This window comes from Canis aureus, chromosome 12 (genome assembly GCF_053574225.1).
Source record: "Canis aureus isolate CA01 chromosome 12, VMU_Caureus_v.1.0, whole genome shotgun sequence".
NCBI lineage: Eukaryota > Metazoa > Chordata > Mammalia > Carnivora > Canidae > Canis > Canis aureus.
The window spans coordinates 40,388,509-40,407,877 of record NC_135622.1 but is presented as its reverse complement, the minus strand read 5'-3'; the positions used below and the strand labels follow the sequence as shown (position 1 = coordinate 40,407,877).

General features: G+C 50.5%; 1 protein-coding gene and 1 long non-coding RNA gene across 4 annotated transcripts in view; one reads left to right on the top strand and one right to left on the bottom strand.

Annotated features, from left to right (window-relative positions):
- Positions 1-367: 367 nt before the first annotated feature.
- On the top strand, positions 368-6,729 carry LOC144324682 (uncharacterized). Of its 2 annotated transcripts, none has more exons than XR_013390110.1 (3): positions 368-914; positions 2,651-2,780; positions 4,112-6,729. It is a non-coding gene; the product is annotated as an uncharacterized LOC144324682 (long non-coding RNA). The 2 variants fall into 2 exon arrangements; XR_013390111.1 differs by having other exon boundaries at positions 368-1,112.
- A 3,664-nt stretch (positions 6,730-10,393) lies between these two features.
- GALNT14 (polypeptide N-acetylgalactosaminyltransferase 14) overlaps positions 10,394-19,369 on the bottom strand; it is a 205,213-nt gene continuing 196,237 nt past the window's right edge. For both annotated transcript variants that reach the window (XM_077843700.1, XM_077843699.1), the window contains 2 exons: positions 12,179-12,298; positions 10,394-10,968 (listed from right to left, as the gene is read on the bottom strand). In XM_077843700.1, coding sequence (XP_077699826.1) covers positions 10,932-10,968; positions 12,179-12,298 — 157 coding nt within the window. In that variant the 3' untranslated portion in view covers positions 10,394-10,931. The remainder of the gene's footprint in view (positions 10,969-12,178; positions 12,299-19,369) is intronic.

The following is a 19,369-nucleotide window of genomic DNA, read 5'->3' as shown; positions in this document are numbered from 1 at the left end:
GAGGTAAATGCCAGGGGAAAACCCTAGAAGTATGAAGGATGGATGCCTCTGGGGAAAGGGAGTACATGTGGAATAGGAGATTTCTGTATGTAAACATGACTTCAAACAAGTATTCTTCGGATAACAAATAATTAAATGTAAATTTGAGGTGGGTTTTTTTTTTTTTTTTTTTTTTAACAAGACAAAGATAGCTGGTAACAGCCCTTAGTGGTGGCCTAAATCTTTTTTTTTTTTTTCTTTCAATCTGACTGGCCTAGCCGTTATCAATTCAAAACCTCAGCTTTTCTCATCATGAACAGAAAAGATAACTTTGAAAATGTGTTACATTTTGAACTTCTTACTTATACTATATCATGCTCCTGTTTTTCTTGACTAGGTTTTCAAAAGGTAAACTTTCTTGGAAATAAAGGGAACAAGAACAGGGGCCTGGGATCTGGAGCCGAAAGCGGTGGATTTCAGCCCGGCTGTGCGGGCTGTCAGGGCTCACTGAGTCCTCGGACAAGTTACTACCTTGCCCTGGAACACGGAGTCCTGCTCTGTGGATGGGAAAACCAACACTTCCCTTGTAAGGTAGTTATGGGCAGGGTGTGGGCATTTTATTTCACTGCAGCCTCAGAAGACCTGGCTCCCTGCATGAAGTAGGTACCTGCTAAGTACTGGTTTGAGCAAATTAAGAGCAATTTCTACAGACATTTCAAAATGGAAGCAAGTGGTTGCGACGATTTGGGTACCGGTTTGCCAAGAATTTGGAGTTGGACTGGAAATGCTCCTTCAAAGTTCTGTTCGTGCTCAGGAGTCTAGATTTTTCTTCCATCCTACCAGAGAAATAGAGAACTCAAGGCCATGCTGTTGGGCTGTTGTAACGAGAAAGAATGGCCAGAGAAGAGGCACAGTCATCAAACCGGTTTTCCCAGGTAGGACTTTGTTTTATCACAGAGAATTCCCGTCTGGCCACACTGGATCTCCAGCACACAGGGACTTAATCTCCAAGACGTGTTCTCACACTGGAGCTTCTGGTTCCGGGATGTGAACTATGTCCCATGGTTGGAACATGTTTGCCAGTGCCCACCTTGCCTCCCTATGAGGTCCCCTCTCCAGACTCCACTTCACAGGTAGGCTGTCACCCTGAAACCCACTTGGTCAGGATGTCATCCAAAGCCAACTGTAGCAGGGGATGGCAGTCAGTGGTCATCCTTTGGACTCCTGCCTACTGCCCTGCCATTCTCAGATGGGCCGGTCCTGCTCAGGGAGGCCATACAACCCTACGGACAGCCAGGAGCTCCCTCAAGGCAGCTTCTGGGTATTCTAGGTTCCTGTTAAATTTGTAGCATCAATTCCCCATTCTCCGTCAACAGAGGCTGGTTTGAGAGGTTTTCATTTGCTTTGTGATCCAACAGAAAGAATTCTTGGTGGTTAGAATCAACTATGTATGGCCTGTTTGTGCTGTCCAAGTTGCCAGGGCCTGCTCTGGAAGGAAAGATGTATATGGTCCCTGCTGGCACCAGACACGGGAGCAAAGGAAGGAGTGGCTTTGTGTGGAAAACCTGGTTCGGTCCATTCGGGGCGATTCAGTTCAGCAAGCACACTTTGAGAGCCAGACCCTGCTGGATGCCGTGCGGGGCCCATCTTTCAAGGAGCTTGCAAAGAAATGGCAGTGGGTGTGGGGGGGGGGGGACTCATAAATAGGAGGTGCAGCTCATGTAGGAAGGGCTCCAGCAGCTTTGCAGAGGGGGCCGTGGGTACACAGGAGCACAGGCAGATGTGAGACATTCCTTGAGGACGCAAGGGGACCGACCGTTGGGGACGCAGGGGACAGCTAGCCTCCCCATACCCCTCATCCTGCAGGGCCTGGAAGGGGCCTCCTAGGGGCTGACTCTGCCTTCATTCAGCTCCATGTTCTACAACCACAGAACACATGGCCAAAAGTTCAAGATAATGAGTCCGTTTTACTACAGCCAGGTTGAGGCAGGTACCGAAAGACAGTGTGGAGAAGCAAAAGTGGGTTCCTGGGGCTGGGGCTGTACCCTGTCTTCCTCTTGTCCTACCAGCCATCCCATCCCCTGCGAAGCTTTCCCCCTCCCTCCTTGGTGGTCCTTGCACTCTAGTGACCTCTGCTACAGCTGGGAGCACATCGTCCTCCTGTCCCAAATCTTTCTGAAAGAAAACCTGTTTCTCTCTTCTGCTGTTCTTGAGGGCAAGGCCTGGCGGCCAGGCATAATGCCGGCCATATAACAGGCACCTAGTAAATATTTGTTGCTTGGCGATCTCCATCTACATCCGGGGGGCTGAACTGCCACGTGCTTTGGGAGGCCGCGTGGTCACTGAGAAGCAGGCCTGCCACTTGTATACGTTGGGCCTCCTTGACCAGCTATTTAACTTTTTGGAGATTCAAATTCCTAATCTGGGAAATCATGAGGATGATACCTACCTCAGCAGGCGGCTACGAGCATCTAATAAAACAGTGAAGGCAGAGCACGTCGGCATACAGTTGGCACATGGTAATAGCTCACTGAGTGCTAATTCCTTTCTCCCTTCTTCACCTAACAAATGGTTGGTGGGTGAATGAATCTGAGGTCAGTGTGGCTAACCAGTAGTTAAACGTGCAGAAATACTTAATTTAAAGCTTCATCTGTCATTTTCTTTCTGGCAGGAATGCAGGATATTTGTGATTTTCATCCTTATGGAGAGGAGCAGCAGAGCCCAGTGGTGATGAACCCCGAACTCTGGAGAAGACTCCTTGGACCCGAATCTCACTTCTACTACCAGTTGCATGACTTTGGGTAAATGACTTAACCTTCTTGGCCCCCGAGTTATTCACTCGTAGGACAGAGATAATGGTGGTATTATTATCATATAGCTATTACTTTCATGAGGATTGACTAAGTTAAAATCTTTAAAGCTCTCAGAACAATGCCGAGCACAGAGTTAAGTGCTGTGTAAGTGGTTGCTATGCTACTATTCTTCCTTTGTGTGTCTAAAATGTTTTATAATTAACTAATTAAGCCTGGTTATCAGATACTCAAATAGAACAATTAAATATGGGACCATGAAGGCATTTGTTCAGCAGACGGAACAGGATCCCCTCAGCACTGAGGCCCCTCTCCCCCCTGGCCCCACCTGCTCTCCCCACCTTTGGCCCCCCTCCCATGTCACGTCTGCCACCACAATTGCTCAGAATCACTGTGTTATCTTCCACATTGAGGGACAGGGACATGGTTTAGGCCTCGTACTCTCTCTTGGACTATTTCTGGAGACTCTAATAGGCCCATCTTCACAGAATCGCACCTTACGTCCTGCGACTTAACCCATCTTCCTCTTCTTGCACTCTGGTCAATATTACTCTCCTGCTCCAACACCTTCAGTGGCTCACAGCTACCTACCCAATCAAGCCAGAATCTTCTGCTTGGCATTTGAGGCCTCCTCTCTCCTCTCTGACCCACACTCTCTTCCATGTCTTCTGCACCACAGGCTGGTTGACCTGCTCCACTTTCCCTGAAAAAGACCCACCTTTCCCCCACTTCTTTGCACCTTTGCTCAGCTGCTCTCGTCACCAGGGATGCTTCCCCACTCCATCTTTTTGAAACCTGGCTTATGCTTCAAGTTCATCTCATATGGGGCCTTTTCTTCCTCTGAAACGCAGAGTCCTTTTTTTTGAAAGTCTTTTCTGATCCAACATTCTGTCTGAACTGCTTTGGGTCCTTGACATCCTCTCTCCTTGTTCAAGACTGAGTGTCCTATAAGATCATTAGTGGATCTAGAACTACTGCCCCCCAGTTAGTGAGAGATCAGTCCCCATTCCCTGAGCTGGGGACCCTGACAGGAGGAAGGTACAAGCCCAGGGCATGGGGTGCTGGGTGCAGTGGTCTGATAGCATCTGGAGGTGCCTCCAAAATGGAAAATCATGCAGGTCCTGGGCTGGTAAGTGAAGAGAGGCAGAACTCATATATAAGATCCGAGGGGAGGAAGCAGAGCTGATATGTTTCCTGGGTGTTGGGGGTGTGGCATGACTGTTTCTGAGTTCGAGGGGGAGCTTCTGGGGGTCTGGGCAAGGCCAGACCTGCTCTGCTAGCCTCTGTTATGTGCATGCTTATCTTCTGTTCTCCTCCATCAGGATCAAGATGCGCCTGGTTTCCCCCCACAACCTACAGGGCTCAGCATGGACTGTGGCACACATGGGGTCAGTATGCAGGTGACAGACCGGAGCAGTGGGTGCAGGTGGGGAATGAACACAGAGACCTACCAAGCACCAAGGGCAGAAACAGTGAAAAGCTGCAGGCAACAAAGGGCCAGGACTGGTGAGAGGATCCCCAGTGGCCACACTGTTCTCTGCTTCCTTCCCCTCCCTCATCCCCAATTCCGGACCAGAGAGCAGTGTCGCTGGGAGGTGGGTCCTCCGTGACCCTAAGGCAACCACATAGGGGAGGGGGAGTCTCAGGCCCAGCCTGACCTCTAAGTGACCTCTGAGGGCTGAGCTCAGCCTTTGACACACATGAGCCCTGCCCTCTGCTCCAGATGTCCACGTTCAATCCTCACAATAAAACTATAATGACAACAAACATCTTTAAAGACAGAGTATACTCCTGGCTCTGTGCTGAGAACTCCACATTTCCCTTAACCTCACAGTAAAATTCTGAGATAGCTATGACGACTGCCCCATTGACAGAAGAGGAAATCGAGTTCAGAGAAGTGAAGTAATTGGTCTCTAGTCACAGAGCTAGCAACGGAGGAGGACCTGAGCCTACAGTAGCTGCCCCAAGGCCATGGGGCTAACGACTGGGTTCCAGAGAAGCATGTGGATCAAAGGAAAGGGGGAGAGGCTCAGGGAAGGCTTTTCCCCCTAAATCAGGGCAGGAGAAACTAGGGTACTGCGCAGTGAATGGGGAAGGACCAGCTCAAGGGGCAGCATTGACTGCACAAGCGAGAAGGTTGCAGGAGGCCCCTCCAGCTCCTGCATGCACAAAGGAGAGAGTCATTTTCAGTACAGGACAGGAGGGGTGGGTGGAAGGGGTTCAGTCTCCTCCATGTGGGGACAGGCCCAGGGCACCTCATCACATTGAAGGACAGGCCTGCCGGGAAAGAATAAAAGGCCCAGCTCAGCCGGCTGCCTCCCTTCATCTCACACCTCCGCCTCCACACCATGAATGAGAACAGTTTGGGAACACAGCTCCCTCAGTCTGTTGTCTCCTATTTAGCCTCTGGCTGTCAGCTCACCTTGTCACAGCCAAGCCCTGTAGAAAAGGATGGGGGCAGGGACTTCCTTGCTTCCCTCCTGGTGCTGGGGATGTGCCAAGCGGGAGTTGGGAAGCAGAGCGCCCTGGTGCACTCCCCCGGGCCCCCCCACCCCCGGTCGGGGGACCCTTCTCGCCAGAGCAGCCACCCTGGGAGGGAGGTGCCCTGGGAGGCTGGAGCTTCTCACGAGGCCACGCAGGGAGCCTTGGGCAGGGGTGCTCCGCGCTCCCCGCCGCGCTGGACAGTGAGCTATTGCAGCCTGTTATCTCCAGCAGCAGGTGGAGGCATCCGGGGCTGCTCCTTCCTGCGGAGCAAAGCCAGATAATATTTACTGGCTCAAATGAATAAGGTAACCAGCCCTGTCGCAGCACAGAGGATGTGTCTCTCACCCAAGGTTTTGGTTTTGGGGTTTTTTTTTTTTTTTGTCCTTCCTTTCTTTCTTCATTATGTTTGTAATTTTGTTTTATTATTTCCCATTGGAAAGCCGTGAAATGAAAATGATGCAATCTACCGCTGTGAAATAATGTCGTGCTCCAGTCCTTTTCCAATAAGCCCTGAGGTGTGCGCTGTGACGGCTTCATTAAATTAGTCGGCTCCATGGCAAATGGAAAAGCGCTCGGAGCTTGGGATTGTGCTAATCCGAGTCGCGCTGCCTGAGACCTCAGACCACCAGGGAGCCTGGGAGGTTGGCTCTGGGTGTTGGAGAGAAGAGGCTCCCACGCGCCACCTGCGATGCCCCAGAGGCTTCTGTGTCCACACAGCTGCTAGACTTTTCCTGGAACCTTCACATCTTTACTGTGTCCTCTGGGTGCCGGATGCTGCCCAGGTGTGTCACCGTGCAGAGGGAACGGACAGGTTAGGGCACTGGCTCCCTGGGGGCACAGTAGGCACTGGCTCAGCCTGTGGAGTCGGGGAAGGCAGGGGACTTAAATCCAGCATAGGCAAACTACTTGGACCATAGGTAAAGGTGAGTCTCTCCGTGAGGGCCAGCCAGGACTGATGTTGCCAGATACCAGGGAAAAATGCCTGAGATTCTTGTAGATGAAATGCAAACGCTGCCCGTCTACTCTCCTGTCACCATCCCCCAGAGTTTATAGAACAGATTCTCTCTTGCTGGGCTCTCCTGCAGTATTAAAGATTTCCATTACTGATAGTTCTTTCCAGTTAGCACTTTCAGTATTAAATTCTGTCATTACGAAGTAAAATATGCATGATCCCTAAATCTATGGGTATTATAACAAGATTTCATTGTTATAAATTTGTCTTCTTGGTCTTCCATTTCTGTCTTTGCTGTCTTTTTAAAACCCTAATGTCTGATAGCTATAGCCAGGAGGTAATTAGGAAGTGGTACTAAAGAATCACAGGCTTATTCTCTCACTCATTCACAGAAATTTATTGAGTGTCTATACTAAGATATGGTGTCCCGCAGCCATTGGGAAAGACAGTGGTGACAGCTAATTACAATACTAAGGAATTTTGGTCTGAGCTGATATAGGAAGTCCCCTCCCACGTACATATGTAAATATTGTATAAAATACAATAAAACAATTTGAAATCACAGCTGCACTTGAAAGGAAGGGGAAATCCCAGATTCCAAAAAATGAATGTGAATTCAAAGCCAAGGTGGTGAGTGTGAACTGATGGGGAATCAAATCCAGATGGCTGGAGTTCCAAACCTCCAAGAAAAGGCAAGATATGAAGGCCATGGACTCCTGGGTGGCTGAAACCAGAAACAAGACCCTACATACAGTTGGTTGCTTAAAAGGGCCAACAATCCCCACTTACCAGCTGGGTGAATGGTGATGGGATGACAGCAGGGCAATAATTTGGGTGGAGAAAAGATTGAAAACCAAGCTTGTGCCCAATGTAGATGAGGGGTCCAAATTCCTATCACTTTCACAGAGTGGAAACCACAATTGGAGAAATCAATGTATAGACTGGTTTAAAATCAATGGGAAGAAACAGAAGCAGATTTGAACCTTCTCTGAGACATGCCTCCACAACCTGGGCACGTGGTGCCCAGAGAAAATGAGTTCTGCTGAAAATGAGCTCATACAAAGGAGTTATATGGCATATAAGGAAATAAACTGACAAGAGAGCAAGGCTCAGATTCAACATGGCACCCAGCTTGGTCACCTATGCTGCTCCTAGAAATATCCAAAAGTTCTGATTTCTGCCCGTCCATTCGATCATCATCTTTCCAACACTAATCCAGACCCTGGAGTGTGCCCAGAGCCCCTGCCTCTTTTCTTTCCAGTATATATAAAAAATGTATGTATAAAATCTCTTCCACTGAATTTGCACATCACACCCTTAAGATACTTAGGAGCCCTTACTGTTTGTAGCTGAGCCCACCAGCTAGATGTGATCCTAGGTGAGGGGGCTTCTACCACAACTGGCCACCTCCTCACCTGGCAGTGTGGTAAGACCGCTCCAGGGTAGTGACTCCAAGCTCAGTTTAGGGGTCTCAATTTTTTGAGTCCTTAGAATATGAAGAGTGTAGGTCCCTTCTCTTTTCATAGGCTGATGTAATCTGACAAATTTTTACTTTCACATGACTACTAGTGGTCTACTAAGAAGTGAGCTTTTCCAGGTTACTGAAATCTGGCACTCAGACTCAATGATCGGAGTTGACCAAGGCCTCTGATTCAGCACCCACTGAAAGATGTAACCACCATGTAAAGCTTGGGCGTCCTCACTCTGCTGTGCGACTGCAGGCCAAGGTGTCCCAGAGTGGGTCCCTGTTCCATCAGGGCATTAGTGTTGTCCTGAGTTAGGAGACATTTGGTACTATTGCTATTTCTGACTTCAAATCACAAATTACTCTTGCTTTGGCATCATCAGCATCAGCTTAGTGAACAGAGGGTGGATAACTCTCCATGGTTGTCATGATTCTCATTCACCTCATCAGTTATCCCCCATAACCCGCTAGAGAAGCCTTAAGACATATGCCCTATAGCTCACATGTGAACTGTCTGTGTCTCCATTAGTGGATTACTCTTCACTATTACCCCAAGTCCTTTCACTAGTAAAAGGGGGTGGGTAGGATTGCTAAAGTCAATGGCATTGCTGAGTGCTAGCTCTCCAGCCACATCAAAGCAGCCTGGTTAAAGATGTTTGTCCTCCTGGGACAGAGGCCTCATTTTTGCTTCCCCATTTCCTTGGGTGTTCAAGAAGGGACCTAGAGCCACCTACACTCTGTGACTCTACAGGGCTAGTAAAATGTGAGTAAAGTTATTTCATCTTGGACAAGGAATAGTTTTGCCAATCATCCATTTAGGAAAACATTCACTAAGAGCTTGACGTGTCCAGCCCCATGATGGTGATAAGGCAAGGCAAGAGACAGCTTTCCTGCCACCAGGGAACTCAAGGACAGGCACAGATACAGAGGGAGAATAGGGGAGGACCTCGGCTCCTTGAGTTATTTTAGTGCAGCGCCTGTTTCCCCTCTCAGGGGAAAGGGTGCTGGTGAACCTATCTGGTCTTTCCTTCTTCTCTGCAAGGCCAGTTTAAACCCTGTGGACACAGCTCTAAAAGCCATTAGATCATCTTCAATAGATGTCTTTATCTATCCCATGGCCTCCTCTCCTTTTCAGAGCAGTGAATGAAATAGCCCCCCAAAAAGAGACAAATCATAACTAAAGAAGGTAATAGGAGGATTGCATAAACAAATACAACCTCCAGAGAAGATTCTGGGTGTGAACGCTCAGCCCTGGGTTTCCTACCCCTGCAGTATCCTCAGTAATGATGAGCTTGAACAGTGGCCCTCACCAAAGGCTTTCTGGGTGAAGGGGAGACAAATACCTATTTAGGGCATAGTAGTTACTGGGACAGCCAGAATCAAAAATGGCTCCCAATGGTCCACCCTCCTGGCATCAGCTCTCCTGTGTAATTCCCTCCCCTTCAGTGGTGGCTGAGCCTAGTGATTTGCTTCTATCACACAGAAGGTGGTAAAAGGGATAGACAGTAACTTGTGAGATTAGGTTCTAGAAGACTGTAACTTCCATCTTGCTGGCACCCTTGCTTTCTGGGCTTGCTTGCTTCGGTCAAGTCAGCTGTTGTGTTGGAGAGGCCTGTATAGCAAGGAACTGAGGGTGGCTTCTGGCCAATAGGCTGTGACAACCAGATCCTGCCAACAACCACTGAGTGAGCCTGGGACAGATCCTCCTGGTTGAACCTGGAGATGACAGGAGTCCCTGACAATACCCTGACTGCAGCCTTTGCCTGAAGCCAGAGACCCTGCAGAGCTGTGTCTAGATTCTTGGCCCATAGAAACCATTTGATAACAAACTTATATTGCTTTAAGTTGCTAAGTTTTGGGGTATAATTTGTTACTCAGCAGTAGATAACTAACACCATTACCAAATAGCTCACACCAAACATACCTCAGCAGAGAATGTATGGGCCTATGTGGGAATTTTAAAACAATACGGATTGGTTATCTTTTTTCTTAAAGAGTTTTATTTATTTGAGAGAGAGAGAGAGAAAGAGAGAAAATGAGAGAGTGAGCTCAGGACAGGGGGGAGGGGCAGGGGAGAAGCAGGCTCCCCACTGAGCAGCAAGCCCTGACATGGGCCTCAATCTCAGGACCCTGGGATCATGACCTGAGCTGAAGGCAGATGCTTAACCAACTGAGCCACTCCAGTACCCCTAGATTGGTTCTTTTCTCAAACTCTAGTTAATAGATATAGACAAACACAGTACCTAATTCCCAGGGCATACTGGGGATTTACTAGAGTAGGAAACTCCCAAGCTAGTGGCCACAGGCTATAAAGCAACAAGGGCCCAGAGAGACATATAGGGCAGTGGTTCCAGCCAGAGAGGGGCGTCAGAATCAGCTGGGAAGCCTGGACCCCACCAGGAGCTCCTGAAGCTGCACAGACATGATTTCTCTGGATGGGACACTATCCCTGGGGAAGAACCATGGATCTGCTTCTGCTCCCCCACGTGACACATTGGAGGATGAAGGGCCAGAGGTGTGTGTCTGTTTAAGGTCACACAGCCTATGGGTGGCAGTCCAGGATGAGGGCACAGGTCTCCCATTTCCCTGTCCTCTTTGTCTACTCTGCCAAGAGGCCCAACCTTCCTGCATCCCCTCTGAATGGAGAACCCAGGTCGGCACTAAGCTAGCATTAGTCAAAACAAAGTAAGAGATGCACAGAGAAAACTTCCAAGGTTCCTTTATTTGTTTTGAAAACAACCTCCATTCTTTATTTCTCAATTTAGTCTTGGCCTAGTGACAAAAAAGGCTTTTCTCTCTGGCCTCTTCTGAAAGAAAGGGAACAACATAAACACTCCCCACGAGATCTCTCTCCCCAGATTCCAGTGAAGGGCAGATGGGGCCAGGACTGGAACTGGAACAGCACGGAGAACATGTAGGATCTGTCTCTGAGCCCCACTTGGCTTTCAATCCCTTCCTCCATCCTCCCTGAGACATCTGCTCCTATCCGGGGGGGCTTTGCCTCCACCTCCCGGTTCAGAGCATCTACAGTAGCTGTGGGCTGCTTGTAGCCTGATTCCCAGTCTGCTTTTCATCTGGGGAAATGTCACCCACAGCCCCGCTGGTTCTGGCTCAGGTCCTCAAGAGCTCACCAGGTCCCAGTGCTGGCTCATAAGTGATGACTCACACACGTTGACCACGATTTCCCTGCCATTCTCAGAGCCATCACCAAACATGTCCGTGTCTAGGCAGAGGTGGGATGCTATGTGCTCGATGTGGGAACCAGTCTTGGTCCATTGCTGAGAAGACAGAGAGGAGAGAGCATGAACCCAAATTCTCTGGCTAAAGGTCCAGGATCTATTGATAATATCAGGAGTTCCAGAATAATCAGACATGTTTACACCATGTGGCTAGGGTCACCCAGAGACTTGACTTCATGGTCTCACAGAGGAATAAAGCTGCAACTAATTGCTTTGCCAGGTATTATTGTTGGTTTCTGCATTTTTTTTTTTTTGTGGGTTTTTTTCCGGATAAAAAAGTAAAAGGAAAAATCAATATATTTGCTAGGAAAACTCATTAGAAGGCAATAACTTTCCAAGCAATAAGCCAGAAAATGGGAAGCACATTAGTTACAGGAGCAACCAGAGAAACGATGTGCACTCGGGAGAGCGAGCTGGGGGATGGGATGCTGGGGGATGGGATGCAGGAGGGCAGAGAGGCTTCCAGGCAGCATCCAACACCAACACCACAAACCTGTGCTCCTCCAAAAGTGCTTTAGCACATGAAGGGCCCAGGTTGGGAGGGGGGGGGGCAAGAAATCTGATGCCACTACTCTCCAGACTTGACCTCACGGGACAAGGAAGGAAGAACGAACATGTTTTGGGGGAACCACCACTGCGCAGGTGCCACAGACCACTTCAGTTAATCACTCTAGACAGCTGCCCCGTGTGGCGGGCATCTTCAACTTCAGAGAACCGAAGTCCAGGAACCTGCCGTGGCTCACACTGCTAGTGAGCTATAGAAAGGGCATCCAAATGTCCATCTCTCTAATGCCAATAAGCAGTCAGCAGGAAGCTGTGTGGAGTCAATGACTTGGGCTCGGCTGGCCACATGGGTGCATCCAGAGTGCTATGAATCTTGGTGGACACCCTGCTACGGCCCAAGGCCCCTGAAGGCCAGGAGTTGAGTACTACTCAATCTGTGGCTCTGAGGGTCTTGCCCCGGAGGAGTAGAGCTCTGGGATGCCAGGTGGGTGTCAGAGCCAGACAAGCGAGTACAAGATGTGCGTGTCCATAGTGGCTCAACCAGGTCCACAGGCATCCGGATGTGAGCCAACCACTGCTGCCACCATCCCTGCCCTCCTCTCCTAACCAGAAGGGCCTCTTTCTGATCCACCCCTCTGCTTCTAAAGTTTCTCCCTGGTCTTGCAGGTGGGACTTAGACCTACACAGGTAGTCTCATCCGTCACTGAAGGTAGCCATGCCCCAGGTGCACCTACTGAGCACTCACCTGTTTGTCATCTCCATTCTTACAGATGACAAGAACCACTGGGGCGCCAGGGAACACGGTGACAACAGACAGGCACAGCTCCTCCTGGAGGATCTGCTGGGTGTATGTGAAGGCCCATATCTGGAGGGGAAGAGGCCAGAGGGTTCACATCAAGATCCTTGGAAGCCTGGTGGGACACTCCTGGGGCTGTGTGATCATTAGTGCAGCTGGGTAAAAAGCACCAGGGGTCCTAGCAGTAACAGACCGTCAACAAAATCACCTTGGAAAATGGGACTCCATAGCCAGAGACTCCCAGGTCATGCCCCCTCTGAAGTCTCCATCTCCACGTCCAGGAAGGGGCCTGGCCTGGGCATGCAGGCTGCCTTTGGGAGGTGCTGAACAATTCTGGACTTGAGGTGGGGAAGCTTGGACAACACCCCAGCCCAGCTATGCAGTCTCCAGTTTCTCTGTCTGGATCCATGTCTATTCCCCACACTTGCCACCATAAGCAGCTACCTGGCAGGTCAGCCCCAGCTGTCTTTAGGATGTCCCTTCTTTGAAAAGGAATCCAATCAGCGTCCTGAAAACAGGAGTGTTCTAATAAGAGGCAGATGGTGCAACAAAGGGAATAGGGAGTGTGCCGAGGGGAGGAGAAGAGGTGCGGAGGGACAGAAGGTCATGACCAGAAATGACCCCAGGAGGTATGTGCACTCCAGCACTAGAGGCCAACACATCTCTGGGCCCCAGAGCTCCCATACGGAGGGAAGCTGAACAAGTGAACGGACAGGGAGGCTGGGGAGAGGAAAGGTCATGACAAGGGATGTTCCTCGCCCAGTCTCCAAAATGTTGGAGATCAGAGAGCAACCAGCTGGTAGAGGCCTCATCATGGGGCAAAAAAGGTGAACTGGATGCCCTGGGCGGGGGGAGGCTGCAGAGACCACCCTGTCAAGGGCTGGACCCCTTCTCTACTCCACCCCTGCTAGCCAGCTGACCCTCAGCCTCTGGACCAGGCTGCTCATCAGCTACTGCTCCTGGGCCTGAGCCCTGTCCTTACCTGGCTGGCCCCCAACCCCCGCTCTAAGACCATGTATCCCATAAGCTGAGCCGGCATTCATGCTTGTTCTGCACCTTCCCTAGCTCCTGGCAGCCACCTCCCGACCCTGGCCCCTCTCCTGACTTCCACGAACTGGTGACATCTTCAGCGTCCTTCTGTGCCCTGGCCTGTCCCCTCCTTGCCCGCAGGCTCAGGTCCTGCTGCTGCTTCACCAGACCACCTGCAGGCAGAGCACTGCCTCTCCTGATCTGGAACCTTCCCTGTTCCGGACACCTGGATGGGGCCACCAGCCCAGTGGAAGCCGCTGTCCCCTAGGGGTTGGGTCCTGCGAGTGGATGCTTGTGTCCCTTTTCAAACTGCTGGTGTTGGGAGAAGACGTAGACCAGAAGGCACTCTCTTGGGAGCAGATGGAAATTACTGATGGATAAAAGACTGGCTGTGAGTTAAGAATTCTTGAAACTTGGGGATGGCTACAGGGGGTTCTTTATACTCTTCCATCTACTTCTAGATTTATATATATTTAATTTTTAAAATAATAAATGTAATGAAATGTCCTCCTTGGGATGTATCAAGAAGTGCTGCTCTGGCCTTGAACATCACCATCCTACACACGCCATTCGCTTCCCTTTGGGATAAGGGAAGGGAAAGACATCTGTACACACAGAGGGGATGCAGCAATCAGGATCCTGTTATTGACGGCCAACATTTACTGAGCACTTACTATGTGCTAGGCACTGTCCTGGTGGCTTGGCACAGATCGCTTTAGTCTTCACAAGAATCCTACTAGATATGTTATTATTATTATTGTCTCCATTCTACATGATGAAAGGCTCACAGAAGTTATCCAACGCTCTCCGACCAACTCTCTCTGGCTCCTTTGCTGTTGCTGCCACAGACTTAGCTCCTCCTAATCAAGCTTAATCACAAGTAGTGTCTAGAGTCCCTGAGAGCCCTCTTCCAGGTTGTAAATATGGAAACTAGAGCTCAGCTCCACTGTGACATTGGAGAGCTGGCCAGTTCCCACTGGCCGGGGAGGGGGACAAAAGTCACACTCCATGTAGGACACTAGGGAGTGGGCAGCTGAGAGCAGGCCCCTCCCTGGCATTGATGGGAACTGGGGAAGAGGATGAATGGAGGTCCACATTCTACGAGCTCCACCAGTGGGGTACATACAGCGCTGGTTTCCTGTGCCTGCTCTCCTTTACTTCCTGCCCTGGCTCTGTCCCCCATCATGAACTCCCCTATCTGCATATCCACGCTCACTTGGTTATTGCCATTTAAATGGCACCCCCCTTGGGTCTAGGTGTGTGCTAGGGACATGGTCTACCCTCAGGAGATCCATGCAGGTCCTGACATCAGGCTAGGGCCATCTGGGCAAGGGATTCTGGGGCGCTAGACATCTGGAGTGGGATCTAGAAGGTGGGAGCAGGTCTTGGATGTGTGTCCTGAGAATTCCATGTGGGGAGGGGAGAGAAAGGCCTGAAGCCCAGGCCCAAACCCAAGGACAGGGCTGCCAGAGAACCACTGCCCAAGCCCACCATACAACTGGCCTCGGCTAGAGATTTCTGCCATTGTTGGGAAATGAGTCTAAACATACAGTCAGTGATGTGGAAAGAAGATAAGGTCCATCTCTCTGACCCATTACCCACCCACACAGCTGCTGTGAACCATGAATTGGCATCTTAAAAATAAATCCTGCAATTATTTTCATTACCACAATACACTAACTTTGTATTTTTTATGTTAAAAGTATTAACTAATTAAACATAAAAACTTGAAATACACAATTTCTGAAAGCTCATCTTGGCATTTCTTCTTTTGTAATACCCTAGGGGCATTAAAAACTGCAAGTACTGGGGAGGGCATGAGAGGGCAGGAGGTGGGTTGATGCCTCTTTTGACATCTGAGATGCCGGTCCACTAATGCCTTTCGGGAAGGAACGCATATGGTACCCGGCTGGGGCTGAGCTCGGAGGAAACCACCTTAGGATCCCCAAGGGGAGAATGTGCACATGCACGGATGAGGGATCGAAGCCTTTACGCTAAGTGGACTTTGCATTAGCTGGTGTTTTACTGGCACTGAAATAATTCAGCCTCACAATTTCTCAGAGGAATGCAGCTCTCTGGCCAGATCTGCAAGGGAGGAGAGAGGGAAGCAGATCACAGAAGCAGGTGGGGCGGGAAGGGAGAAGAGGTTTCTTATTCCCATTCTGCAGCCTGTCAGACTTCCAGAACGGCCGGTGATGAATGGGTTTATTAAATGAATCCTGGAGTCAGAAATGGATTCGGGAAGGTAGCAGTGGTTGCTCAGGCTGGCCTGGCTACAGCAGTGTACGCTGGGCCATCCGCTGACAGCTCCATTAAGGGGGTTTGGCCAAGTCACAGCTCCCACCCCCAGTGCACACAGACACAGCCATACCCAGGGAAGGTAACCCAGAGGTGGTGTGGATGGCACCACTCCTTCAGGGATAGGCCAGTAAGGGACTAAGGAGGATGAGGCAATTAAAAGGGCTCAGGTGTTGATATACGATCTAGAAGGCCCTCCAGCCCCTTTGTTCCTGCCCCGGGAGAGGGGAACTGATGAGGAGGAGGGGGTGGCCCAGGCTCGACAGCCTTCTGTGCTTAGTGGGGGTCTCTGGAGGACAGCCCCTGCATATAGAGAAGGGAGCAGCCTGGCAGGTAGGGGACTCTGGGCAATGCCCATCTGGCCACAGCCTTGAGGGGTGGAATGAAACAGGCCACAGCAGCCAGCTTTGGGTTCACTGTCTTGCACTGGATGGAGCAGCAGAGAAGAAAGATGCTTTTAAGGGGGCATGTCTAAAGGGGACAAATTCTGGAAGAGGCAGGCATGAGATGGGTAGGGGCCCAGGCCCAGGGGCTGACCTTTAAATGGCCCCGGGTGACCACTAGTTGGAGAGAAGCAACCAGCCTGGGACAGCAGCTCTCAGCTAGGATGATCTTGCTTCTATCTATCTATCTATCTATCTATCTATCTATCTATCTATCAATCATCTATCCATCCATCCATCCATCCATCCATCCATCCATCCATCCATCCAAGAGCCATGTGGCAGTGTTTGGAAGCACTTTTTGATTACTATGACTAGGTGGGTGAGTTACTGGCATCCAGTGGGTGGGACCGGGGATGCTGGCAAACAGCTACAGTGCACAGGACAGTCTCTACAACAAAGAATTATCTGGTATTAACTCCAACAGTACTGAGGTTGAGACCCTGTAGCCTAGCCTGAAGGGCCTGGTCCCTAGAAGCAGCAGGCCCAGCATTACTTGTGTATGACCTGGGGAGCACTGGCCCATCCCTTCTCTAAGCCTCACTTATCCCATCTGTGAAACAGTGGGGATAACAGGACATGGCCCATGGGGTTGTGTGATGACTAATCTAGATGATGCCTATGGAACATACAGCCAGGGGCTAGCCTTGGTGCAGTGGCCACCAATAGGACTCTGATGACCTGTGGGAGGTGCAATGGTCAGGTGAGGAGATATTCACACGTGGAGAGAAGGTAGGGGCTGTGTTTTCATGAACACAGAATCCTATGTCAGTTACTAATGGCAGTGAGCTCCCCATTTAAAGAGACAGCCCAAGTGCCAAGCAGTGCTGCTGGTTATGTTGTGGTTGGATGGGCAAACTAACTCATGTATGAGGGCTCCTGGTTCTAGATGCTTTGTATTCATAGTCTATTCATCATCACGGTGATCCTGCAAGGCAAGTATGACTTTATGGAAGGGAAGAGAGGTCAGAGGTCACTCTGGGAGCAGACCGCAGGGTTGACTATGAATGCAGGGCCTCTTTGGTGAGACTGGATCTGAGCTGAGAGCATCCAGGGCCACTGCCCCCTAAGTCACACTGCAGGTCACACACGACCCTTTAGCCTCTTCAGACACAAACGAACAGACTCAAGCAACACTTTATTTCCGTCGACTTCTCGGGGCAGCCATCCCGGAAGGATCACCCAAAGGCACTGCCTGGCCGTGCTTGGCACACCTCCTTCAGCCACAGGGACACAGACTTCAGCCTCTCCCTGGTGACTAACGGCAGCAGGGTGACCTGGCAGCCTCGGAGACATGCTCCCTGCTTTTGAGAACTTTGCTGGACTCACTGCCAGGGTCTTTTCTCTATTTCCAAGTCCATCCTGTCCCTTCATCCCAAGCTGTCAGGATACATTTTATATGCATGTGATCAAAAGCCCACACCCAGTACCTTTGCTGCTGGGTCCTGCTGTGGAGCCCTGGAGTGGCTGCGGGGGCTGGAGTCCTGGCTCTTCTGCTTATTCCTCCTGCAAACCTGGGTGAGATCTGAACTCTGTACCTCAGTCCCCTCAAATGTGAAGTGGTGACATTAGTCCTGGCCATGGAGGGTCACTGTAAGGCACCTGGGTTCCCACAGGGTGGTGGTCAGGAGGGTGCTGTCCACAGAGCAAGTGCTGAATTACTGTCTGCACGTTGACGGCGGTGATGGAGGAAGCCAACAGGAAGAGACATGGGCCCAGAGAGCTTCCTTTGGAAAACTGCCTTTGCTTTGCCTCCCAGGAGATCTGCTGGAGAGGCAGTTATGATGGGGCCTTTCCCAATGGTGTGTTGAGAAAGCATGGGGAGGAAGGGTAGTATCAGATGGGGAAGTGAACACGCTGGGCACCTGTTCTGCAGGCAGACTTACCTAGAGGTGCCAAGGGGAGTGCAGGTGTGGGGGGGGGGAGAGCTTTTAGCTTCTCTTGCCCACCCAAGCGTCCAGCAGCCTACACGCATCCTTCATAAGCCAGTAGCCTACACTGCCTCAAATGACACACTGCAAACTTTTTATGTTTTTCTCCCTTTCTTTAAATTGGGATAGCAAGGAGAATGGTGCATCTGTCTTCCTTCCATCTTTCACACAAATATTTTTCTAGAGAATCCAATAAAGTTAAGAGGAAACTCGTTAACCTGGAGGCTTCTTGGTCTTTGCGCGTTTGCAAACTGATGATGTATTTCTCTTGTACTTCACCCAAGGCATCAGCTTGCCGACATCTTCAATACACAAGAAGATTAAACACTTTGTTCCCAAGGTTGACAAACCGGCCAAGAAAGAGAGGTAAGGCAGGGTGAAGGATAGCTGGGCTGGGGGTGGGGCAGGGACGTGAGCCAGCAGCAGAGAACAACCAGGATATGATTGTCTCCTTTCAACAGTGAAGACTCCCATGTGCCTGGGGTCGCACCCCCTGGAGAGCATGTAGCCAGCTGGAAGCAGAACCCTGAGCTCGTGGCTCCCACCTGCTGGTGTTCTTTTACTCCAGATATCTGGAACCCCTGAATCCTCTACCCAAATGGCCTGAACCTTGGAGATTTCAGGATCTGTGTAGATCCTACCCTGGGTCTGTCCTCCCAAGGGTAGGCTGTGTCCCTACTATACACAGCTGGCTGCAAAGGGGGCCATTTAGAGGGGAGTGACGGAGTGTGGATATGAAGGCTGGGAGTTCACAGAGGGGGACAGAGCCAGGGCAGGAGTAAAGGGGGATAGGCACAGGCTGGAAGCCAGGGCTATGTGTGCCCTCTGCTCTGGTGTGGAGTCCATGGGCCCCTATCCATCCTTTTCCTCAGTCCCATCAATGGCAGGGGGGTCTCCTGTCTGGCCTGCCTCCTCCCCAGGCCTGACACAGGGTGTGACCCATTGCCTTTCTCAGGGGCTGCCAGTAGGAACTGGCCAGTTCGCTGCTGTCACAATGGAGCTGATCTATATGGTTTTCATGTTTACAATATTTGTCTCTGGGAGAGGGATCAGTGCCAGGCATCTCCTCTCATGACTGAACTTGAAGGTAAGTGTTCTGGAACCAGCTGTGGCTCTGGCAGTGGCAGCAATAGCAGAACAAGGCCGTGGTAGCCAGATTTTCCAACTCTTACCTTCACCACTTACTAGTCTAGGACCTTGGATAATCTCTCCAGGCCCTGGTTCCATCTGTAAAATTAGGATAATAGTAAACCTCTTTAACAGGGCTCTTGTGTTCCTTCCTTGATATGGCTTCTCTCAGGCAAAAGAGGAGGCAGCCTGAGAGAGGGTGGAAAGAGTTATGGGAAGGGGTGTGAGGGGCAGAAGTGGTCCCCCTCTGGACAGACCAAGAGGTAGACCAAGAAGAAAAGGAAACGTTAGGAGGGGCAAAGAGGCAGAGC